This window comes from Rhinolophus ferrumequinum, chromosome 3, assembly GCF_004115265.2.
Source record: "Rhinolophus ferrumequinum isolate MPI-CBG mRhiFer1 chromosome 3, mRhiFer1_v1.p, whole genome shotgun sequence".
Classification (NCBI taxonomy): domain Eukaryota; kingdom Metazoa; phylum Chordata; class Mammalia; order Chiroptera; family Rhinolophidae; genus Rhinolophus; species Rhinolophus ferrumequinum.
The window spans coordinates 61,928,295-61,953,876 of record NC_046286.1 but is presented as its reverse complement, the minus strand read 5'-3'; the positions used below and the strand labels follow the sequence as shown (position 1 = coordinate 61,953,876).

Genomic DNA, 25,582 nt, shown 5'->3' with positions numbered 1-25,582 from the left:
GTCACATGCTGCTGAGCACAGCTAGAGGAAATTACACCACTAATTATGTTCAAGCAACAAGTAAATGGTCTCCAGCCTGAGCTGTGTCACTCTGGGACAATTCTTTTTCTTTCCTTTGATCAGCTCTTGCACCCATTTCCCTTTTCAATAATTCCAAGTCTTTTTTAAGCCTCATACCAAATTCCTGCCAGCAGATGATGACAGGGTCTGTTACTTTGTAACTGAATTAAAAGCCACTGGCTGTAAGAAAAGATGAAATGGTGCCATTTGCGACAACATGGAAGGATCTTGAGATTATTATGCTAAGCGAAATAAGTCAGACAGAAAAAGTCAAGAACCATATGATTTCACTGATATGTGGGATATAAAACTGAAAACAACAAAGGAACAAGACAAACAAATAAAAAACCAAAAACTCAGACACACAGACAATAGTTTAGTGGTTACCAGAGGGTAAGGGGGGGAGGGAATAGTAGATGAGAGTAAACGGGATCAAATATATGGTGACGGAAGGAGAACTGACTCTGGGTGGTGAATACACAATATAATTTATAACTGATGCATTACAGAATTGTACACCTGAAACCTATGTAACTTTACTAACCACTGTCACCCCAATAAACTTTAATTAAAAAAAAAAGTTTTGTCTGGATTGAAAAACAAAAAAAGCCACTAGCTGGAACTCCCCCCTCTCCCTGCCCGCCCACCCCCTCAACCCTTCCTTCTAACCAAGATCAAAGACAGAGGTATAAAGCCTCTGCCCCCAAAGATCTTACATTCCAGGGGGCAGTTAGATATCCCAACACGATTCTGTGATAGAAGCATGGTGGAATAGAAGTATATGTAAGTGCAGAGAAAATACAGAATAAGAAGCATCTTAGACGTGTTGGGAGACTCATGAAAGAAATTCACAGCTGAGGCTTCTGAGCTGAGATTCATTATCTCCCTTTCCATAGCTCTTCTTCTCAATAACACTGTCATCCCCTTTTCCCCATTAAAAAAATGTGGTACAATATAAATAATATAAAATCGACCATTTTAGCCTTTTAGAAATAATAATTTTCAGCAATATATTTTTGGCCTCTGCGAGGCTAGTCCATCATGGGAAGAATACTTCTGTGAGCCACGCCTATGGTTAGCATTACCCACTGTTCTCGTAGTAGCAGCTACCAGGAATCTCTGTATGCTATCCAAGTTTCTGACTTATTCCAAAAGATGTTTCAGTTTTTAAATAATTACTTGGAAGGAAAGTGAAAGCTAAATCTCAACAGTAGGTTATTTTAAAGTCATAAAGTTACTTATGAAGTATTCTTATAATTTTCAGTGTACATTTCAGTGGCATGAATACGTTCACGTTGTTGGAAAACCATCACCACCATCCATCTCCAGAACTTTTTTCCATCTTCCAAAAAATATTGTACCCATTAAACAATATCGTCACAGAGTCTCCAAGCCAGAGACGCTGGGTGACATCCTACATTCCTCTTTTTCCCTTAGCCCCATATTAAATCCAGCACTTGGCCTAGCTGACTTCGCCTCCTAAACATCTCTCGTCTGTGCAGTTTCGGCAGCTTCCTCAATGATGTCCCTGATAATCATCTTGTTCCTCTTCTCCCTGTTTGTTGGAGGACAAACGCTGGACTCCTGGATCTTGCCCATCTCTCTGTGCATTCTACTTCCTGTCTCATCCTCACATACCCTGGAGAGCAGCCACTCACAAGTTCACATGCTGTCTCGCATCTCTGTGCCTTTGCATACATGGGTCTCCCAGCTTGAACTAAAGTTCTTTTCCTGGTTTATCCGAAACATTATTCATCCTTTAAGACTCAGGTTACGCATCCCCTCTTTCCTGAAGCCTGCCTTGCTCCCAATTCCCACCTCCCTAATCCTTCAGATAACACTAAACGTTTCCCGGTGGGTGCTTTCATTACACTTTGATTCTTTATCACAGTGTACTGTGATTATCTATTTCCCCTTGTCTGAAGGGCAAGGACCATGTCTGACCCGTTACTACACAGCGCTTGGCCCCCAGGCTGCCACGTTCTGTTCAGGATGTGCCCTGAGGCAATCAGCACTGGCCAAGGGCCAGCCTGGGCTTTACCTGCCAAGCTCTGTACCCAGGCATGGGGCTATACCTGCCCATAGGAGGCGGTGACTTCTTCTCAGGCACATAAGCAGCTGTATGGGATAGTGGTGGCTCTGCCTGTGACATGGTAAGGGTTTGATTAATGTTAGTGTCCTTTCTCTCTGTGCCTTCTTTCCTCCATCTGCCAATTCCACTGCTCTTGGGAGTAGGGCCTACATCATTCTAGTCTCCAGACTCTAGTCTCCGCTGGTGCCATGAAGGGTATGGAAGTCTCAAGGGGTATCCTTCTTGGGAGGAGAGCTCCCCTTGGCTTCCCTTTCATAGAGATTCTGGTGTGGTTCGGAGGTGGGCGTGGGTGTCTCTGCTAAAATAAGCATAGTACAGCCTTTAAAGGATTAAGTAGCATTTTAGAATTTTGAAGCTATAGAATTCATGGGACTCTTCTAGTCAAGGGGTGGCACATACAAGTAGGGAGGCCATCTCGCTCCCTTTCCTTGACATGGCAGATATTGACAATGAATTACAACACTGTCACAGGTTTGAGATGTCTCAGAGTCCTCAAAGGCACCAATTGTTGGAATTAGTATTTAAAATAAAACTTAGTTCTTATCCTCAGTCTAACTCAACTCATTTTATGAATGAGGTGAGGACATCTGTCCTCCATGACCCTCATTTTTCAACTCTGTCCCTTCATCTCTAATTAAACTTGGCCTGTGGTGATTCCCATTTATCGTTTCATGACACTGTTAAATGGCCCCTTTCCCAGAAGTCTTTTCTCAGCACTCCCTTTCCTTGGCATCGAGTTCTAGACACTTTAGCACTAAGAATCACAGCCTATTTAACTTGAGAGAGCTGCTTCAACTTCTTTTCTCATTAGATGAAGAGTTGAGGTCCAGAGATTGAAGAGAAGGGATTTACCCAAGACTTCAGGGCAACTTATGATTGAGCTGGGTAAAGTCCAAATAGTCTAGCTACCAGGATATGGCTCTTCCTACTGTACCGTCTGTGGCTGCTGTTAATTTTTATTAATACTCAGCGCATATGAAATCACAGACTTTGAAATTAGAATCTCACAGTACCTTTCCCAAACTTCCACACAAGGCAGAAGTTCTCTACACTCCATTTTATGTGAGTGTATTAAAAGGGACATGTTAAAACCTAGAGAGTTTAGGAAGCAGGAGATGGGTGTAGTAGAGAAGCACTGAATCTGTATCACTTGTTGCTGGTCCACGGCCTGATTCTATGAGTTGGGCTCTGGGTGGGCACTCTGCTCACACTTCATGGACCAACGTCCTGCCCTGGAATGATCACACATTAACTGACAAGATGATTTAGGGCTCTAGGTTTCCCCCTGTAAATAACGATTTCCCTTCATCTCCAGGAAACACACAGTCATCCACAAGGAACCATAAATGAATAGAGCAAGATCTGCAATTTGAAGGAATTTGTTTCTCCCTTTCTCCTTTCTGAGCTTCTTATTTGGGTGCTGCAAATAGAACAGATCAGAAACAAAAATAGGCTTCCTGAATACATTTTATCCTAAACACAAATGTGGTGAACTCATAGTTAGACTTCTGGAAACTATTTGAAAAATTTGACCGCACATGTAGATGGCACTTGTAAATGGTTGAGTTGGCTAGTGGATGGGTGAGAGAATGGAACTGAGAAGGCTTAGAAGATTATCCTGTGGTGTTTCATAGGAGAGAAAGATGCACTTTAGCTTCGTTGGGCAACAGGTCAAACCCTTTACAAAATAGTTGTTCTACTGGGCTATCTTTGCCCTATGCCTCTTTCGAATGCATTCTTCCTTTAGGTAAATCCTGAAATCTATCCAAGTGAATGCACTGAGTTCAGGAGACAAAACACTGGTCTCCACAAACTGGGCACCTTCTCAGTATCAAGGTAGGACTGGCCGCCATTTTGATATCCAGTTATCAGTCAGCCAAGGGCTTAAGGACTCAACTTCTTTAATTCTCTAGCCTGTCCTATCATCTCTATTTTCTTGGTGAACTCCAACTTACCTGTCACCTCCTTTTTCAATTTCTTTCTGAGGCCCTGGGCTAGAGTTAACCACTCCCTCTTTTATGTCCTCACAGAATTTTTTACATAACTCTAACATGTTATCTTTGAAATCTCTGAAGTTACTTTTTTGTTTATGGAACTTCCCCCCACTACACTGAATTTATTGCCAGAGTCAAGGGCTTGGTCACCTTTGTAATTCCAGCACATAGCAAAGTGCTTGCTATGAAGTAAGCACTGAATAAATAATGGCTGAAAGATGCATGAATGCATAAGGGATACACACGGCCTTTCAATTCCCTTTCGTCTATCTGTTCTATGATCATATTCATTAAGCATTACCGATACTCCGCACTAAGCTTTGTGACGTAAGGAAAGAGTACAGAGGGAGGTAAACTCATTCTGCAGGATGGTTTTTGCTCCCCCTTGGAGACTGCATAACTGTGTAACATCCCCTTCTTTTTGAAGGAAATGTGGTCACTGACTGCACAGGTATGCTAACTCCTCATCCAGGTGAGTGAACTCTTGATAGGCTGAATTAAGAACATTTGGAAAACTGGATAAAACATGATAAGAAAGTATGAAAGTAGCTCTGCTCTTATCACTTAATATTCCTCTCTCTCTCTCTCTATATATATATAGAGAGAGAAATACAGAAGAACACTGATTTATCCAAGGCACTGGTATACTTTATTTTTTCTTTCCTGAATATTATTTCTACTCCACTGAGTAAAATATTTGAAGCCAGGACAGCTCAAGATCAAGTTTACTTATTTGTTTGCTTATTTTAGATGCTGGCTTATATAAAAGGGTGTGACTGATGAAAATGTCTGGGTTGTCCAGGTGAAAATAAAACTGCATAGGTTGAAAAAGCAAATAGCCCATAAACAAAACATTCCTTCAGGGTTCAAATACAAAGGTATTCTTATTCTTGCACTGTTAACTCTTTCTTTTGCCCCTCTGAACTAGCAGATCAAGGTCAAATGCAGTAAAGGGAGCAAGATTTCCATACCAAATTTAACATGCCTCTTTCCTGGAGGGGGAGGGTGGAGAAGGGGTATAACAAGCTCTAAAGAAAATTACACACCTCGGGTCAGCCTTGAGGCTCTCCGTGGAGTCCCTCAACCCCTTCTTTTCTTGTGGTTGCCCCATCACGAAAAAGGTATCCCTGAGGGTAGGGAAGTCTTCCAGCAGGGCTCTCAGGCTATTGCAGTATGCCATGATCTGACCCCGAAGAGAATAGTGGGACATGTGGTGGTTGAACCTGCAAAGTCAGAAGAGATCATGTCCAGAAGGTGTGTCTAAGCTGTTCCATCTCTTACAGAAGCTCAAGGATCTACTTCACTGGAAGACTTTTTTCAAAGAGAATAGAGGGCCTCTGTCAAGAAGGAATTGCTGTCTGAGTCAGGTTGCTATGACCTGAAGGCAGAGGCATGGACCTCTTCAAAGCACCTCCTATCCTTCACTCTTAATGCTCCTTCCTCTGTGTGTCAGAGGACAGTTTAATTTGGTTTTATCCAGTAGGAGTGTGGCTTATATAAACAAACCACCTGATTCATTGTCTGGATTTCTACATAATGCTGCTGTTTATAGAGTTCAGAGTCAGAGAAATCCACATGTGTAGTTCACATATACTATACTTACTTCTGACAATATTCAACTATAACGTCTCTCTTGATTTTCCCAATTTCATCCTGTAATAAAAATAGTTCTTCTATCAGACAGTTGGTTACAAAAACTCCCCAAGCTAGTATGTGTGTACAAACTTATAGCAAACTTAAAGCAGAAAAACGCCACCCAGCTGAGATGCTGTTTCTGAAATTCAGCTTGTTGGGAAACACTCCTCCACGGTTTCTGCTGCTCCTGCACGTCTTGCTGAATATGCCAAGAAAGCAAGGCCCTGATTACTCTTTACCTTGTCCATTTCTCAGGATTATGATTGCAGAGAGAATCTTGAGGGATGAAGTAATATACCACCCCGGAAAAAAAAGCAAACTTGCTATAGAAGAGGTAGATTCCCCAAACTCATTGTTGCTCAACTGTGACAAGAGCCTACTGCATGCATCTGGGCTCGTCCACGTTGCTCTCTTAGGACTTGGGAGACCAAGGGAACCGACACAAACGTGAAGCTCACGCGGCCTGCTCTGTGTTGAGTAATCAAGTTCTTTGTCTCTGATCTAGGAGTCTTGTGTTTTTTGCCTACATCCACAGAACAGTCGCAGGATAACTTACTACCTTTTAAGTAGGCTAAAATCCCAGACCGTGACAAAATTGACAGTTATATTGCCTGAGCCCTTTCTAATCTGACAGGCATTGGATAATCCTGAAGAGCAGTTAATGAGCTATTACGTTTTGCATTTGGTTAATATTTTTTGAATATTTAGTAAAAATGTAGTTTAATGTCTCAGTTATTTATTAAAAGTAGTCCTTTGTCTTCATTATTGCTCAGCAGTAATCCAGAAGTCTGGCCTCCCTCCTATCCCATTTCTAGAACTGAATTTAGCAAATGTAAGTCTTTCCTTTTCAGTTACAGGTAGGAAAAAAGCCTAGAAATTGTAAACCATATTTCTCTCCCAAATATGGATGCATTAGCCTAATGATTTCCTCATCAAAAAATTAATGAATACTGAAATGATATTCACAAAATTAAGCAATACTTTTAACTGTTGAAAGACTTGAGTTTATTTTTCAACAGATTAGGCTAGTATAAAACACTAGCCTGAATAGACACATGGCGGTAGTACTTGAAAAACCAAGGTAACAGGTGAATTAGATGGCAAGAGTAATTGTTCACCTTGTCTGAACCCCTAAGTACCTGCAGATCTCTCAGGAGTGGTCAAATGATCCAGACCAGGTGCGGAAACCAGTTCCATTTAGAAAGTGACCAAAGAAAATGTGACCTTGGAAAAGTGCACATATCTTTAAAACTAAACAGCAGTTAGCTTGAATTGCTTCCTTTCTATTTCTTATTGAACTCTGTTTTTCAATTCTTTATAATATATTTTCAACGGTCCTATCCAAATAGGCTGAAAACACCAGATTCCAAGTTGAGAATTTTTACTTGCCCAAATGTTAAAGAGGACCTGAGAGCTTTAGGGAGCCCTTGTTACTGTACTCACGAGACTCTTCATTCTGTCGGCCATGGTTTGTTTCCTGAGGAGGAAGGCATTCAGCATCACGTCCCGCAGTCCCACCTTTTCTAGCTGAATAGACACGAATGCCTCCGGAGCCCTGATAAGTGAACAGAGACATCTGAGCCCAGACAAGTGGACATATAACAAGAGGACAACTCGAGAGCTCTCTGGAGGACAGGAACACCTGAGGCTGTGTACTGGTATTGCAGCGGGAGAGCAGGTGTCTGTCTCCATGGTTCTCCTCTGCCTCAAGTGTTTCTGATTATATTCGCCGGGGATGCTGATGTGTCACCATTCTCCTTGGGGACCCCCATGTGCCTAAGGCATGCCTTAGCAGTCCCAGACTTCATAGTCTGGCCCAGTGTTTGTACTACCCAGGTCCCCTTGTACTCTCCTGGCCTGATCTGTAGGGGTACCTGGACTGAAATGGCCTCCCAACGGTCCACTGGACTAGGCACATTGATCTTAAATCTTCCATCCACACATTGGGAATGTAGATTTAGGGCACTTGAATTCTGGCCAAGTGTCAAATTAATGGCATCTTGAGTAGTAGAGTATCTTTACCTGTTATTTTGTTCATTCTAAATTTGCCAGGAATTAATTAGAGTATCATTGGCATGCCCCAATAAAATATGCAGAGCATTCATAAGTATTGCTGAATACAAATATCTCTCTCGGTCATGGTGAGAAGAGATCAAGACATAGTCGGGCACTCCTCATTTATAGACATGCCTCTTCAGAGACCGTGTCTCTGACAACACATTGCCCTGTTATTCTAAGCAACAGTGAAACTCTTGTTAGAAGAGTGCAGGTAGTTCTGTGCTTCTCTGTTTAAGATAAACATGGAACGTTTGGAGAGGCCCATATTCTTCTTTCTTCTGTTATACCCTCTTTGGAGTTTGAAAAATATAGAGAAAGGAAAGAATAAGGGGAGGAAGAGGGAAAAAAAGAGAAAGGAGGAGAGGCGAGAAGAGAAAAGAAAAGAGGTTGAGATTAGGAACTGCTGACTCTCCTTTATAGACTGGAGTATAATGGAAGGAGTTGGGCCTTCTCAGTGTTCATACAAGGTCTTCAGTTAGGCGTCCTTCAGTTCCATAATACTCTGCTATTTACTGACTTAAAAGAGGACACTTTTGTTATTTTAACCCTCCCCACTCCTCCCTCATCCCCTGGTGCAGTACCTTTTGGTAACCTGGGATCTTTCTGAAGCATGAGTAAGGGTGTCTGGGACTTCTGGAGTTGGGGCTAACAGTAAATTCCCCATGCCATTCATAATTCTAGAACTTCTTCTTCTGGTTGGGCCCATTCCACCATGATTTCTCAGATCTGAACTTATTTCCTGAAATATTTCAAAACAAAGTGAATTACATTTGTTGGATTTGTAAGTCCTGTGGTACTGGGTATAAAATTACCTCACAGCCACAACTGACCCCAAATACATGTAAATGACTGGATCCATGGGGAGGGTGGTGGGAATGGAGAGTGGGGAGGGGAGGGAAGTACAAAGAGTAAGGGAGAAAAGGGAAGAGAGATACCGTTTTACACAATGAAGGTGTGAGGCACTAAGTGTAACTATTTCCAGAATAGAGTGCAATTGTCTACAGTGCTCTGAAAGAAATTCTCCATTCTTCAAGGTGACTAGTTGGAGTGCTCATTTAAAGAAGCCTCTCAAGAAATGTTGCTGATGGACTTCATGGCTGCAAGATCTAAAAATTTGTTTCAGGGTACCCATTCTGGTGTAGCCTAATCAGATGGAGGTGGGCTATATATGCTGCCATGCACCTTAATGATGGAAGAGGGAGGTGAAGGGAGGGTGGGGGAGAAGGGAAGGAGGATGGAGGAGAAAAAAAAGGTTAGCTCCTATTGGTTATGGAGCTACCGGGTATGATGGATGGAATTCTTTTACATTTTTCTAAAATGCTAACTAAAAAAAAAATATATGAAGGCTTCAAAAAAGGAAAGACCTCTCTTTTTCAAAGAGAGAAATAAGGAGTTCTCTATGTCAGAATTACTGAATGAAGATGAGGCAAAAGAAAAAAATCCTGGGTAAAAAATCTAAAGTTTCCATTCTGACTTTTTTTTTTTTTTAACACAGAAATCTGTTTTATTTGTATACACTAGCAAGGCATAACCTCAAAAGGAGTTTAAGAAAACTAGTCCATTTTAAATAACATGAACATTGATAAAATACTTAGGAATACTTTTAATCAAAGTGCAAGACTTCTACACTGAAAATTACAAAACAATGTTTTCTTTGCTGAAAGAAAGTAAAATTATGCATCCTGACTTTTTCTGAAGACCCTTATCTTCTGGAAATAGTAGAATATACCAGTTCAGAAGACTCGAGAGGTCTTCGAAAGGCTGTGAGTGAGCTAAGAGGGAAGAAAAGACTGGCGCTGCAATCAGATCCCTGTGCTGACAGTCAGCTGGTGATCTTGACTCTGTTCCATAATCTTTTTCCTCACCTAGAAAAAGGGGATGATGGCCCCCATCTCATGGGGCAGTTGAGAGGAGGCCATGAGCCCAGGTACATCCTGTCACTTAGCTCACTGCCTTGCCTGGACAATAGAAACCGCTGAATTGAACTCTTGACTCCCTGACACCTTACCTGTCTTCAACATCCCAACCATGCCCATCATTCATTTCTATCCTCAGTTGCTTTTTTATTTTCCAGCCTCTTCCTACAAATATGTTCACATCTATTTTATTCTTAATTTCCTACCCTCTCAAGCCTTCTCCTCAATTCTGACCAAACTTGTTAATGTATCAAATGTTTGTGTCTCCCTCTAATTTCTTATGTTGGAGCCCTATCTCTCAACATGATAGTATTTGAAGGTGAGGCCTTTGGGAGGTAATTAGGGTTAGATAAAGTCATAAGCGTGGGGCCCTAACCTGATAGGGCTGGTGCCCTTATAAAAAGAAGAAGAGACACAGCTTTCTTTCTCTCTGCCATGTGAGGACACAGTGAGAATGCACCCATCCTCAAGCAAGGAAGTCCGCTCTGCCAGAAACTGACCATGCACACTGACCAAGTGTGCCTTGATCTTGGACTTCTGGCCTCCAGAGCTATGAGAAAAGAAATGTTTGTTGTTCAAGCCACCCGGTCTATGGTGTTTTGTTATGGCAGCACAAGCCGACTAATACAGGAGCAGTAAACATGCAGTGCTTCTATATTTCTATCCCCTTCTCACTCCTTAACTCTTGCAGTCTGGCTTTCACTCCACCCCCATTAAAACTGCCCTGTCCGAGTCAGCAATGAACTTTTGAGAAAGTCAAATGTCCTCATTTTAATCCCTACTCTCCAGATCTTCCCTCTACATTTAACTCTATCAACTTTCAACCTTTTATTCTCTCTTCTTCTTTTAAAAGTCATAGCTTTATTAAGGTATACTTGACATTCAATTAACAGCACATGTTGTTGTACAACTATATAAGTTTTGGTGTATGTATACAACTATGAAACCATCACTGCAATAAAAATAATGACGATAGCCATCCCTCCCACCCAGCCCCCTTCCTCAAGCAACCACTGTTCTGCTTTCTTCAATTGTAGATTAGAATCCATTTCTAGAATTTATATAAATAGAGACATGCAGTATTTATTCTTTTTTTGTCTGGCTTGATCCATATTTTGTATATATCAATAGTTCATATCTTTGTATTGCCGAGTAGTAGTCCATTGTATGGATGTACTACAATTTGTTTATCTATTCATCTGGTGATGGATATTTGAGTTCTTTCCAGTTCTTGGCTATTATTTAAAAAGCTGCTATAAACATTTGTTTATGTCTTTGTATGTCCATATGCTTTCATTCTCTCTGGTAAGTACCTAGGAGTGGAATGGCTGGATAATATAGTAAGTGTATGTTTATCTTTAGAAGAAACTGCCAAACTGTTTTCCAAGGTGGCTGACCATTTTGCATTGCCATCAGCCGTGTGTGAGGGTTCCATGTCCTCCATATTCTTGCCAATATTTGGAATAGCCAGTCTTTTACATTTTAACGATTCAAATGGCTATGTTTTAATTTGCATTTCTGTAATGATTAATGGTGTTGAACACCTTTTTGTGTGCTTATTTGTCATCTGTACATCTTTCTCAATGACTCATTCCTTCTTGAAACACTCCCCTCCTTTGGCTTTGGTAGCAGTACAAAGCTTTCTTCTCTGACTTGGTCTCTTTCCTTCCTTCTTCTCTTCCCTCCCTCCCTCTTGTTCTGTTTCACTGTCTCCATCATTTATTCCTCCTTATTATGTCATCAGCTCTCTTCCTGTCCCACACTTGTAGGAAAGCATATAAACACACACATATTATCCACATGTATATTAATATATATATTCACAAACTCATATAATTATTTTTTTTACACTAATGGCTGCTTGTCCCTCCCAGTGCAGGTCTTTCCAGGTTATTACTCTTAATGCCTTCCCATGCCTTCCCATGCCTGCCCTGTGCACCTATTCACTTGCAACATTTGCTCCCTGGGTGGATCTCAGGGAGTGACTCATAAGCCTTTCAACCTCCATTTCTACCAGAACAACCCCACTTAATTGGTTTAATTATTGGTATTCATAAGATTAAGTTAATTGAACAAAGAAATCTACATGTCAACTATGTATGAAAACCACAAATGGTGGGTTCATTTTTCCTAGTCCTCACCTGCCCTTTCTTGCTCTCATAGCTGAGTACCTGCAGGGTCTTCTCTTCACTCACGATGATCACATGGCCATCTGTGCCTGTCAAAAAAGCTCATCCTTCAGGTTTTCCAAAATGCCCCTGTTCTGTGCTGCCCTTCCTGGTTCCTAGATGTGACCTCTATTTTCCTTAAGTTTCTTCTAAGCTCATTGGCACCTCTTTTATGCCTAGTATTTGACTACTTGTGGACTTGTCCCTCTTATCCATACTGGCTGAAAGTTCCTCAGGAGCATGAATTGTACCTCAGTCTTACCTGATGAGCCCAACTTATTGTAGGTACTGAATTAAGAATTTTGGGGTTGAATTTTTAAAAATGACTCACTCTATCCCTGTTTTCTACTTCAGTATATGATTTCTATGGGAATAAGTATTTGGCAGTAGAAGTGGGGATTGAATATTCTTGCCATACTCATATGTTTGTACTTGCCTATTAATGTGAAGAGTAGAAATAGATAAATAAAGGTAGATAAATATGACAAGGGGTCAATGTGGTAAGCTGTATAGAATCTATAAGGCTTAAATATTTAATTTTATATTTAAATTACATTCATCAGTACATACGTACAAGAGAGAACTATACAGTTTTTAAAAATATCTGTGAACTGGTTTGGAGTGATTTCCAGGATATACTGTTAAGTGAAAAAATAAAATGCAAAACAACATATATATATCTATAGATATATATAATCCAAACCCCTTCATGATAAAAATCATTCAACAAACTAGGAATAGGAGGGAATGTCCTCAACCTGGTAAAAGGCATCTATGAAAAACCAACAGCTAACATCATACTTAAAAGTGACAAATTGAAAGCTTTCTCCCTAAGATTAGGAATAAGACAATTACCCACTCTCACCATTTCTATTCATCTTTGTACTAGAAGGTCTAGCTAGGGCAATTAGGCAAGAAAAAAAAAAAAAGACATTCCAGATTGGAATGTAATTAGTAAAATTATCTCTATTTGCAGAAGACATGATCTTGTACATAGAACATCCTAAGGAACATATACACACAAACACAAGTAAACTATTAGAACTAATAAGTCAGTTTAGTAAGATTGCAGGATACAAGATTAATACACAAAAATCAATTGTATTTCTATAGGCTAGTAATGAACGCTAAAATGAAATTAAGAAAATAATTCCATTTATAATAATATCAAAAAGAATAAAATACATTTAAATTAATTTAACAAAAGAAGTGTGGGACTTACACATTGAAAACTACAAAATACTGTTAAAAGAACTTAAAGACCTAAATAAATGGAAAGAAGTCCCATGTTCATGAATCAGAAGACTTAATATTGTCAAGGTAGCACTAGTACTCAAACTGATCTACAGATTCAACGTAATCCTTGTCAAAATCATAAATAGCTTTTTATTTCTTTTTTTTTGCCGAAGTTGACAAACTGATCCTAAAATTCATATAAAAATGCAAGGGGCCCAAAATAGGTGAAGAATTTTGAAAAAGATGAACAAAATTGGAGGACTCACACTTCTTAATTTAAAAACTTATCACAACTCTGTAGTAATCAAAGCACAGTGGTAATGGCATAAAAATAGATATGTAGACCAGTAGAATAAGATTGAGAGTTCAGAAATACACTCTTACATTTATCGTCAGTTGATTTTTGACAAGGGTGCCAGGACAATTCAATGGGGAAAGACGAATCTTTTCAACAAATGGTGCTGGAACAGCTGGATAACCACATGTAAAAGAATGAAGTTGGATCCCTACCTCACACTACATATAAAAATCCATAGACCTAAATGCAAGAGGTAAATGAACCATAGACCTAAATGCAAGAGGTAAAACTGTAAAAATCTTAGAAGAAAACATAGGAGTAAATCTTCATGATTTTGGATTAGGCAATGACTTCTTAAATATGATTCCAAAAGAACAAGTGATGGAAGAACAGGTAAATTGGACTCATCAAAATGAAGAATTTGTTTCGAAAGACACCATGAAGAAAATGAGAAGATGATCCTCCAAATAGGAGAAAATATTTGCAAATCATATACTTGATTAAGGACTTGTATTCAGAATATATCAAGAACTTTTATAATTCAGTAATGAAAAGACAAAAAATCCAAATTTATAAAAGAGCGAAGGATTTGAACAGTCATTTCTTAACAAAGACATACAAATGGCCAATAAACACGTGAAACGATACTTAACATCATTAGTAATTAGAGAAATGCAAATCAAAACTACAGCTAGATACCAGTTTATCCCCACTAGGATGGCTAAAATAAAAAGAGAGACAATAACAAGTGTCAGCAAATCTCAAAACATAAGAGCTAACAAAAACCTCGACATGAATGTTCATAGCAGCATTATTCATAATAGCCAAAAAGTGAAAACAACCCAGTGCCTGGTAACTGATGATTGAATAAACAAAATATCGTATATCCATATAATAAAATATTATTCATCAGTAAAAGGGAATAAAGTACTGATACATGCTACAATGTGGATGTAACTTGAAAATATCATGCTAAGCAAAAAACCATCTAGACATAAAAGGTTATATACTGTGTGGTTCCATTTATACAAAATGTCCAGAACAGGCAAATCTATAAAGACACAGAGTAAATTACTGGTTGCTCGGAGCTGAGGGAAGGGGGCAATGGGAGTGACTACTAACGGATACAGAACTTCTTTTGAGAATGATGAAAATGTTCTGGAATTAGTGGTGATGGTTGCATGATGTTATGAATTATATACTATAAAGGGGTGAATTTTATATTCTGTGAATTATATGTCAGTAACAACCAAAAAAAAAAAAAATCCAGACAAAAGAAAGAGTATGTGTTATGTGTTACTTTTTGTGGAAAAAGAAGGGACAAATATACCTGCTTACTTTTGCAACAAGAAATACAGGATGGAACGATAAAACATAAAACAACGGAATCATTTATCTACAAAGGGCAGGGATGGAGGAACAAGTTATTTTCTGCTGGAGGATTCTAGCTAGTCAATATTATAGAGTTACATACAAAGAAAAAAATATTAGCAAATTACTGAAAGTTAAAAGGCCCAGTGAAGATTTGGTCATGTATTGATTCATATTAGGAAATTAGGAAAAAGGGAAGAAGATAAAAAGATAGGAAAGAAGGAAAAAAGTGAGAAAAAGAGGGAAAGAGGGAGAGGAGAAAGAAAGGAGGAAGGAGTGGGAGAGGTCAAGGGAGGGAGGAGGGAAAAAGGGAAGAAGGAAAGGAAGAAAGTAGGGAAGGAAGGGGCAGCTTGACTTTAGCTGGCGCAGTGTTGGCACATCTCAGGCTTCTCTAACCTACAGGCTGACCTTGACATGACCAGGGCAGCCCTCTCCGGGAGGGTGATAGAAGAATGCCTGCTGGACAGCTACCATCAAAGCATTTTTCTGAGCAGCTTGACATGCAAGGGTGACTTGCATATTTTCCACTCCTGAATGGAACAAGAGCTACAAAGAGAAAATACGAAAGGTATTAGAAATTTCTCTCATAAAGAAAGAGGTGAAGTTGAGATCACTACTTATTCAACATGTATATACAGAGGGTGCCAAAAAAAATGTATACACATTTTAAGAAAGGAAAAGTACTATTAAAATTATGCTGGTGGTAACCACTTTGAGCACCTTTGTAATTGCAGAAGACAAACATGACTTGTATTCATCTTTCGTTATGGGTATCTATTGACTATTACCATTTTAATACAGTTTTCCTTTCTTCAAATGGGTATACATATTTTTGGCTCCCTCTGTGTATTAATCTGCAGGTTGAGTGGAGATCCTTGTTCCTCAGCCACAAGACTGAATCTGTCTCTCCCTAAGCAGCATTGTATCCTATGAAGACAGCCCCCAGGCTGGATGTGCTCTATAGCGGGGCACCATCAGTTTTCCCCAAATGTCAGAAAAGGATCAACAGGCTCTGATGAACTAGCAAACATGTGCTCAGTGGCAGACTCATAAAATTGCCGAGATTAATGTTTGAAATATAGGCACACAATACAAACTCACACCTATGTATGGAAGCAAAGAAATCTGAGTGAAAAAAAAACAGCACCAGGTTTAAAAAGAGCAGATAAAAGCTCCAATAAGAAGTATATATTTTTAAAGCTTGATACAAAGATGGTTCACTACAAGTGCTTCTTTTTAATATCTAACAGAAGTTATTGCTAGGGTGTCACAGTTCCAGCCAGACCAATGTGCACATTAAATGAGTCAAGTCTATCATTATTTATAAAGTTGGGAGCTTTTCTCTTATATGGGAGCTAACCTTGACATGAATTAAATACGACTTTTGAAAGAAATACATGAGCAAATTCCTTAATTTTACTTTAGCATCTTTTAAACAAAAATAATTTACCTTAAGGATGGCTTCCTTCGTGTAAAAACTAAATTTGCCAACTTGGTTATCATCCAACTCAGAGATGGCTAAGACAAGAGAAGTAGGAGAATATCTGCAAGAGGAAGCATGAAGAAACATGACATTGTTTGCATGTGTCATGCCATTAGTCAAGAGCTGCCCATTCTGATGGGACAGAACGGCATGTGATCAGCTCTGGGACATCAGTAGTCATAGCAAGTGCAGACATTATACAAGACTTAATATTTCCACCTGAAAACTAAAGGGCGTTGGGGTCTCTTCATTCCTTATTGGACTTGATCTCCCTGTAGTTTCCTTGTGGTGACCATTCACACGGGAGTGCTTAAAATTCTTCTCTTGATTACCATTCCACTGTTTTCTCTAGCTTTTGCTCTTGCCTTCTTGACCTTGAAGGGGTTCAGAACAGGCCTCCTGAAGATGTGCCACTTTGGTATGTGAATTATTTTCAGCTGAAGGCAATCGAGACCCTGCGGGCTCAGGAAAAACTTTTACTGTGTTTCCCCGCAAGTAAGACAGGGTTTTATATTAATTGTTGCTCCAAAAGATGCGTTAGGACTTATGTTCAGGGGATGTCATCCTGAAAAATCATGCTAGCGCTTATTTTCTGGTTAGGTCTTATTTTCAGGGAAACATGGTACCTCTCCCTTAAAGAATTTAAATTAGGAGCCTTGTCCATAATAGAAGTTGTCACCAGAAATAAGTTTTTATGACTTATATGTAGGGCCAGGCAAACTGCTAATTGACTGAATATCTGCTCCACTTATTGTCCTGAGAATGATCTTCCTTCCCTCTGAAGCCCCAGGTGCCTTACCTCATCCTTAGTTCAGAAATTTATTACCTTATTTTTCCTTTCTGTCTCTGAACCTCTTGGGCATGTGGTATTCCCATATGTACATAAGTAATTAAATTTGGTCATTTTCTCTTATTAATCTGCCTCATGTCTATGTGGCTATTAGACCAGATGAAAGAACCTAGAAGGGAAGAGGAAAGTTTCTTTCTCCCCCACAACCGCATCTACTCAAGCCCCTCAATGACTCTGGCCCCTTTGTCCACTCCCTAAAAGGCGTCCAGTTCTCACTCTCTCCCACTGTCCTAACAATCAATCCTCTAAATATTCTTTGTAACTATGTTTCTGCCTTGGACATCCTTTGTCCATAACTATGAGACTTTGTTGAGTAATTTAATATCTATGAATTTTGGTTCCTTCATCTGTAAATGGACGTATCACCTGTCTCATATAGGATTATGACAAATATTAACCCTTTTTGCCGCGATGGTTGGATATATTTGAATGAATTATTTCCATCCATCTGCTGAGTGTGGATGGAAACTTCCAGAAAGGAAGTTTAGGAAAGCAGATGTGTATTTTTCTATATTTTTGTTTTTCAAGAATGAATAACAATAGGAAATTTTTATACATAAAAATAATGTCATTTATATACAAAGCAGTTCAAATTGTTATTATTAAATGCATAAAATAGTCAAAATATCAACTTTTTGTGTTTTGTGGATTTGGCACATTTTGAAAAAAACTTGAAATCAATTAACACAGTGAAAGAGTTAAGTGGAATGATATATATGAATGTGCATTTTAAAATGTAACTCACTATGTTCATGTTTGATGTTATATCAAAGTGTTATATCAACTTTAAGAAATTAACATACAAAAAGTTAATGCAAACTCAAGACACAAGTTCCTTGGATGTATATACCTTCCCCTGGTAATTCAGACCTTGCAGGATCTCTGGATCATCACTGGGAGGACCAGTCACCCCTTGGCCAGGCCACAGAGCATTTGGGAAGTTTGTGCTATTTGGTTGGTTTCAGTTGAACACAAATATGCCCTATTTCACAGCGGTGTAAAATACCAGCTCCAACAGGAGGTCCGTGAAGAGACAGAGAACAGCTGACTCCAGGTTGGAGACTTAGCCTGGCCTGAGGCCCAATTACACCTCCTGCCTTCAGCTTTGGTGAGAGATTTCTCTATATTTACAAGTACTTCTTTTTGGTTTAGCTAGTGTGACAGGATACAGCAGAGGAGATTTTGCCTCCAGGGGACATTTGGCAATGTCTGGAGATAGTTTTGACTGTCACAAATGGGGCAAAGGGGTGCTACTGGCATTTGGTAGGTAGTGGGCAGGGGTGCTGCCAAACAACCTCTGATGCACAGCTCCCTACAGGAAAGAGTCACCCAGCTCCAAATGTCAATAGTGCCAAGGTTGAGAAATTCTGGGATACTGTGTTCTGTCATCCCATCCATTCCAGCCCAAGTTCTCTGGGTAAAAGGAGTCCTTTAACATATAAACACATCCAAGTTATATTTTGAGTAGTGATCCACATTAGCAAAACAAAGGTGACTTTCTCTCCTAGGAGTCATCTTTGCCTTCTTTGGGGTGGGTGGGGTTAGTTAGGAATCTCTAAGGATAGAACTAGGACCCTCAGGGGAAGGGCAGACAAGAAGAGCAAGAAAGTAGCGGGAGACAAGTTTCTTTTCAGCACACATCAAAGGCTGACTGTGTGGGGGGAAAGATCCCTTTTCCTGACTGAATGGATTCATGGTCTGTTATTGGGAAGCGTTTTCTTTCTGTCAATGGGCTGAACCTACGGGGCATGAAAAAGAGGCTTCACTGGTTTGAGTCAGCTTCTGTTATTGACCAACAAAAGAACCTAAGCTATGGCCATACATGTTAGGTTTGTACATTGCGTTAGAGTTTCAAGGAAACAGTGCTCAAAGAACTTGACCGACTTCTTCCTGGTCTCAGGGAAAGTGAGAGGAGGCACCTGGACTTCTGCTCCCGAGTTCTTGCCCCATGAGAACAATCCTCAATCCCTTTCTACCCAGAAGCAACGCCGTCAACCTAGGCAGCTGCCTGAGCCTGTGATTCCATCTCATTTGAACTCTCTGATCTGAGTCTTCCATTTCTCAGTTACTGGGTGTTTTTAAATCCAATTATTCCCTGTTGATCGATATATTATTTTTTCCTTATTAGAAAAGAAAGTAAAGAAAGTAAAAAAGGGATGGAATTATGGCAGATAGACAATAAGGGAGAGAATTTAGAAATATAATTGCATTTGTGTATCCAGTGGTGGTAGAACTTATTTGTCACTGGCCATTCATTCTACCATTACCTTAGTTTTCCTTTGACCCACTTAAGGCTCACCTGTCTACATGATCACTGTTCTCCAGCAAAGAGGTGATAAACATAGGAGGTGAATGGTCCACCTTGTCCTTGAGTGATGCAAATTCAAAGTGAACAGGCCTCAGATACAAATGGAACTCTTCAAAACCCATCTCCCACGCCATTTCCTTATAGAGACTAAAAAAGGAGGGAGGGGAACAGAGTCAACAACATTTGCTATTGTTTTCCCCTAAAAGGAAAGCAAGTGATAAGAAAACCAAAACATCTGAATAAGCACAAAAACAAAAGGCAAAACAAGAGTAAGCCAAGCAAAGTAGGAAGTGAATGAGCCACAAAGGTCTGTCTGCTCTATGCTGTGACAGGTGAAGATAGTACACATGTAGGAGCCATGCTTGGGCACGGCCTCAGCTCTCCTTTCCTGCAAGCCGGCTTCTGTCCTCAGAGCCCTCAGCGAGTCACCAACACTGCCCTTGGTGCAGGCTCACCTTCTCCTCCCAGAGCTCTTTACAGCTGGCTCTGCCTCTCCCTTCCGGAGCACTTTGTTCTCCGAGATCAGGACCTCCCTGCTTCTGCCTCAGGACCCCTCACTGTCTCTGTCTTCCTGGGCTTCTCCTCCTCTTTCTTTTCAAAGTCTGGTGTTTCCTTGAGTCCCAAACCCATCCTCTTCTCATCTTCTCCATCCCTTACTCAGGCAGTCCCTCTTCCATCCCACGCCCTAACGATCACCCACTAGTGTCAGAACCGGTGACCCCATTTCTGTCCTGTCTCCACTCTGAGCTCTACTCCCACATAGCCACAGCTTCAACGAGGCTCCATGCAGGTGTCCCTCTGGCATTTCAGCCTTCCCTTCCACTCTCATCCTCCGTCTTGAGAAGTTGACACATTAGGTCTGAGTTCAAATGGCACCAATATCAGTTTGCGAGGCTGCTGTAACAAAGTCAACTGGATGGCTCAACATAGCAGAAACCTGTCTCAATTCTGGAGGACAGACGTCTGAGATCGAGGTGTCAACAGGGTTGGTTCCTTTCGAGGATTCTGTGAGGGAAGGATCTGTTCCTGGCCTCTCTCCTTGGCTTATAGTTGGCCGTCTGCTCATCTTCTTCCCTCTGTGAGTGTCTGTGTCCAAATTTCCTCTTCTTATAAGGACACCAGGTATATTGGATTAAGACCCACCTCAATACCTTCATTTTAACTTGGTTACTTTTATAAAGACCCTATCTCTAAATAAGATCACATTCTCAGGTACTAGGGGTTAGGACTTTAACATACTGATTTTTTTAGGGGGGTTGGCACTCAATTCATCCTATAACAGTTCGTCCTCTATGAAGCTTTCCCTGATCCACTTAAAAAGAACGAAATACTCCATGTTCTCTGTTCCTATAGTGTTTTGTTCAGATGACCAAAATATATATATCAAATTGTATTACGGGTAACTTTTACATTGTGAGATCCCTGAGAGCAAGGATCAGAAATTATGGGAGGCAGTAATTATCACAGAAGTTAATAAATGTCTTGACTTATGGTTTAACTTGTATATTCTTTGAATATATCTTCTAATTATATAATCGTGGCACATGACTGAACTTTTTTGAGCCTCTACTTCCTCACTGGTAAAATATTTGTAAGCTACCTCTTAAGGATATTCTGAGAATTAAATGAATGAATGCACACAAAGTCTCCTTTGTGAGGGGGCCTCAGAAATGATTGATGGTGGACGATTGGACCATTTGTGGCTATAGGGCCTCTCACAGGGATCAGAACACAACAGAACTCACACGTTTGCAACAAACCCTCTAGTTCCATATTTTTCCTGCTTATGGAACATGTCCAGTTAGATGTCTTACCTCACACTCATACCTAAAACCTAACTCATGAATCTTTCTCTCCCTCCACCTACTGAACCTTCCATCCCTCTGTCAGGTCTGGACGCTGTCACTGACTCAGCTTCTCCTTTCTCTAGGCCCTCTGTTGCTTCTGCTGTGCTATTCAACTTCATTATATTCAAGGGAAAATCCAATCAATATTCTCTGAGTATCTGGTGTAGGTCAGGCCTCACCCCAGCTGATGGGATACCATGGAAAACCATGTGGACGGGGCTTTTGCACTCAGGGAGCTTCCACTAGCAGGAAAACCACTAAACCAATAGTAAGCATCTTAATACGAGGCAATGTGCTGAGTGGAGAAGACAGCCGGGTGCTAGGTCCTGGGCCAGCTGAGAGGTCAGAGAGGCACATAGGCAGGCGTTGGTGAGAGGAGGAGCAAGGGAGCCAGGTGATCGTCTCAGCCATTAGAAAGCTCACTCTGGGGCACAGAGGGGACAAGGCTTGTAGGCATGGAGACCCACTGTCTGTTATCCCCCAACTGGATCCTCAGAACCCCTATTACCGAGCTAAGTGTACACTCTCCAGACTCATTTCTATCAGCCGGTGGCGGAGGGTCACAAGTTCCAGAAGTTTGGAAAATGTCTCCAAGAGCAGCACATGAAAATCTGGGCCTTGGATCTGTCCTTCGGCTGCTGCAGACTTGAGTGCAAGCAGGCCTATCTCCTCCACAAGAAAGGGATCTCCCATCACTTTAGCTGAAAAAAGCTGAAAGAAAACGAAGTACTTTTTAAAATATAAAAAAGGAAATTTCACATACTAAGAAAAATACTACCAGTGGCACAGACTCTGGATTCAGGTTTCCTGGGCTCAAGTCCTGGCTCTGTCATTTACAAGCTGCGAGACTGGGGGTAATTTACTCAGTTTCGCTGTCTCTTAGTTTCCTCACCTATAAAGCAGAGATAAGGATAATAACAGTACACAACAGGCACTAATAGATAACAATTACCTAATAGGATTGTTGAGAGGGTTAGGTGAGTTAATAGATGGAAAATGCCTGGTACATAGTATTTGCTGTTACCATTATTATAAATGACTTAAGCCAAAATAAAGAATAGAAATGACAAAGACAACCTAAATAGAACTAGAAGTCCCTGACATTTTTCAAGTATTTTGGTGACCAAAGAGGGGCTTAATAAGAATTTCTTATAAATCCCTCTAATTTATTTTCACAAGATCCCTATAAAATCGCATCACAGATACCATTATTTCCATTTTATCAGTGAGGGATCTGAAGCAAAACTGAAACTTTCCAAGGTCACACAGCAATACCAAGAAATTGGTATTTTAAGGCTTCCTAATTCCAAAAACAGTCTTTACAGTGCTCCTCCACTCTGAGCCAGCCCTGGGCAATCTGTGAAATAACCACATTGTTCATTATGCCCTCCTGCCATGGTTGGCTCCTCTGCTGTGATAGCTTTGCTACCCTCTAATATACCATTCCCCGCAAGGATCTGTTTGGGGACCCCCTGTTCTGCCTTTCCTGGTTGGGCTGCCTAAGCATGCACGGCTCCCTTATTCATCCACTTATCCACCTAAGTCCTTGTCTGCTCAAGGATACAATTTGTAGGCTCCTGAAGTCTTCCTAAGTGATAAAGACATTCATTAAACTAATTCCTACATTCTCAGGGCAATTCCTGCCCCCTTTTCTGGTCTAATACAAAGTTTAATCTGAATATGTATCATTTCTAGGTCCAAATTTGAACACATTTCAAAAATAATAATTATTAAAACTATATGGCATCAATGGGAGCCTAAACAGGTATTGCAGATATTTACTATGATTTATAAGAGAGTTTAAAATACATTTAAAAAATCTGGTACCATGGTACAATGTGAAAAGAATCCTCAAAAAATGATAGCAGAATACATGACTGGTAATTTAGGGAAAAATTCAATTTGAGCCATACCTCACCTCTCTCTCTCTCTCTCTCTTCCTCTCTCTTCTTCCCTTCCTCCCTCCCTCCAGATGGAATACTGAAGGAGTCAAATATTTTTTTAAATAAAATGAAAATATTAAGAAATCAGAATAAATAAGACAAATAGGAAACATCTAGGGGAAGATTTGCTTTCTGGATTTAGGAAGATAGAAGAAATCACAAGAAAAAGATCAACAGATTTTACTATATGAAACGAAGTTTCTGTTAAAAATAAAAAGACAAATTGGGGGAAATATTCGCAGAAAACATCATGGACAAAAGGGTTAAGGTTTTTATTTAAGAAGAGTTCTTGTGAGTGGATAGGAATGACATTAGGATTCCAAGAGACAAATAAACAAAAGGGAAGAACAGAAAATTCACAAAATATACAGCTAGTAACAAGACATTGGGAAGAACATTTTATCTCAACAAATAGCAAAGTAAGGAAACCTAACAGTGTAATACCATCTTTTTAATGTATGGATATATTAGCACAGACATTATATGCTTACACTTAATACTGTACAGTGTAGCAGAACTGGTTCTCCTGTAGTTTACTGGTGGCATTATAATTTGGCACAACTTTTTTAGAAAGTAATCTGCCAACATGTATCCAAAGACTTAAAGTTTGTTTCAGCAAGTTCACTTCCAAGAATCTATCAAAAGGAATTGATTCAAAATATGGAAAAATCTGTAAGCATGGAGATACTTTTAATAATAGTGAAATACTAGAAACTACTTGAATGCCCACCAATAGGGAAAAAGTTAAATAAGTGATGACTCATCACTTAAGGGAATTATGTGGTCATAAAAGTGAGTTTAAAGACTAGTTAGCAATATAGAAAAATATATAATATAATGTTAACTGAGATAAACAGGAGACAGCTTTGTATGAAGGATATGATTATAACTGTAAAACATGCACGTGAAGAATATTTGAATTCAGAAAAATGATTATGAATGCATTTAAGTGCTTATATTTAGGGTAATTGTTTTTGCTTTCCTCTTTTGCTAAAACTCTGTATTATATTACTTTTATCGACTTATAATTAAATTAAAATAAAGTAAAATTTTAGTTTGAGAAGGAGAGGATAGAAGGCCAAGCCTGACATGTGAAACAGATATTTTTGGCATTTGAGGCCCTTAAAAGTTCCTTCGTCATACAGCGAGTACCCACACAGAGTTAAGGTCAAATTGAAAACCCAGGCTCAACTATGACAGCCTTAACAGAAAAAGAAAAGAATTAAAATTCATCTCCAAGCACCATGTAAATTATCAGGCTGTAGTTTGAACCACAGATTAGTAGAGCTGGAAAGGGTTTTAGAGATCTTCAAGCTCACCTACCGCCACTCCCCTTCAAATACACAAACATAACGTCACAGAATAGGAAAGTGAGGCTCAGAGAGGCTAAGAGACTTGCTCAGAGTCACACAGCAAGTTAACGGCAGGGCTGAACTTAAAAGTCTAGGTCCCTGACTCCTCTCTCTCCTTTACCAGAGCTTAGCTCACGACAAAAAGAGTGAATTTTAGAAAGAGCCTTAGTGGAAAGAAAATATATAATTTTTAAGTAAAATGTATATTGTTAAAATAGAAATAATAAACCAGAAAACACTTCCCACATACCTACATTTTCCTTTTAATTTTCATTGTAGCAGCATTCTGATAAACCAGAAACTTTGACCAAAAATGAAAAAAAAAAAATCACATAAAAATGTTGGCAAGACCTAGGACGATGATCTGTCTCTGGTCAAGTCGGGGAGGAGTAGAGCCAAACAGAAAAACAAAGCTAAGCAGTAACATCTGGGAGGAAACATTCTCTTTGCCAAGGACCCACCGCCCCGCTTCAGGGAACCTACATCTTTCCGGAGCTGTGCACAGTACCAGGACTCGGGCTTGGCTGGAGTGAGCCACACATCCAGGGCCAGCCGTAGTACGCGTCTCTCCAGCAAGGCCAGGCGGCTGGCTGACGTGGGCCTGCACTTGAGGCGGGCCTCCTGGAAGAGATGCTCCAGGGCTCTGGGAATGAGCGATGCCAGGCCCAGGGATGGGTGGAACTCCAGCAGATAAATGTTTCTCAAAGCTGGGCTTAAAAAGAGGAACAATGAGTGACAATTTTACACAATGAAGAACTGTTTCTACAGATATCTGACTTTATGTTTTTAAAGAACAATCCCTGGTTTAAAGCCCCTTTAAACCAGGGCGTTATTTAAAAAAAACAATAACAACAACAAAAAAGAAGTGGGAACTTGAAGGGGTCTCAGAGACTGTCCAGGGGACCCATCAGATTATACAACACGCTCTTTGCTTTAATGTGACCCTTTTAAAATCGGAAGACATACAGTTT

General features: G+C 40.0%; 1 protein-coding gene across 1 annotated transcript in view; it reads right to left on the bottom strand.

Annotated features, from left to right (window-relative positions):
• LOC117020905 (coiled-coil domain-containing protein 162-like) overlaps positions 1 to 25,213 on the bottom strand; it is an 89,093-nt gene extending 63,880 nt beyond the window's left edge. Inside the window, exons 1-9 of the mRNA XM_033103707.1 lie at positions 25,095 to 25,213; positions 21,825 to 22,027; positions 19,461 to 19,616; positions 16,279 to 16,372; positions 15,237 to 15,374; positions 8,421 to 8,578; positions 7,225 to 7,336; positions 5,750 to 5,799; positions 5,193 to 5,369 (exon numbers count right to left, since the gene is read on the bottom strand). Coding sequence (XP_032959598.1) covers positions 5,193 to 5,369; positions 5,750 to 5,799; positions 7,225 to 7,336; positions 8,421 to 8,578; positions 15,237 to 15,374; positions 16,279 to 16,372; positions 19,461 to 19,616; positions 21,825 to 22,009 — 1,070 coding nt within the window. The 5' untranslated portion in view covers positions 22,010 to 22,027; positions 25,095 to 25,213. The remainder of the gene's footprint in view (positions 1 to 5,192; positions 5,370 to 5,749; positions 5,800 to 7,224; positions 7,337 to 8,420; positions 8,579 to 15,236; positions 15,375 to 16,278; positions 16,373 to 19,460; positions 19,617 to 21,824; positions 22,028 to 25,094) is intronic.
• Between the last annotated feature and the right edge of the window lie 369 nt (positions 25,214 to 25,582).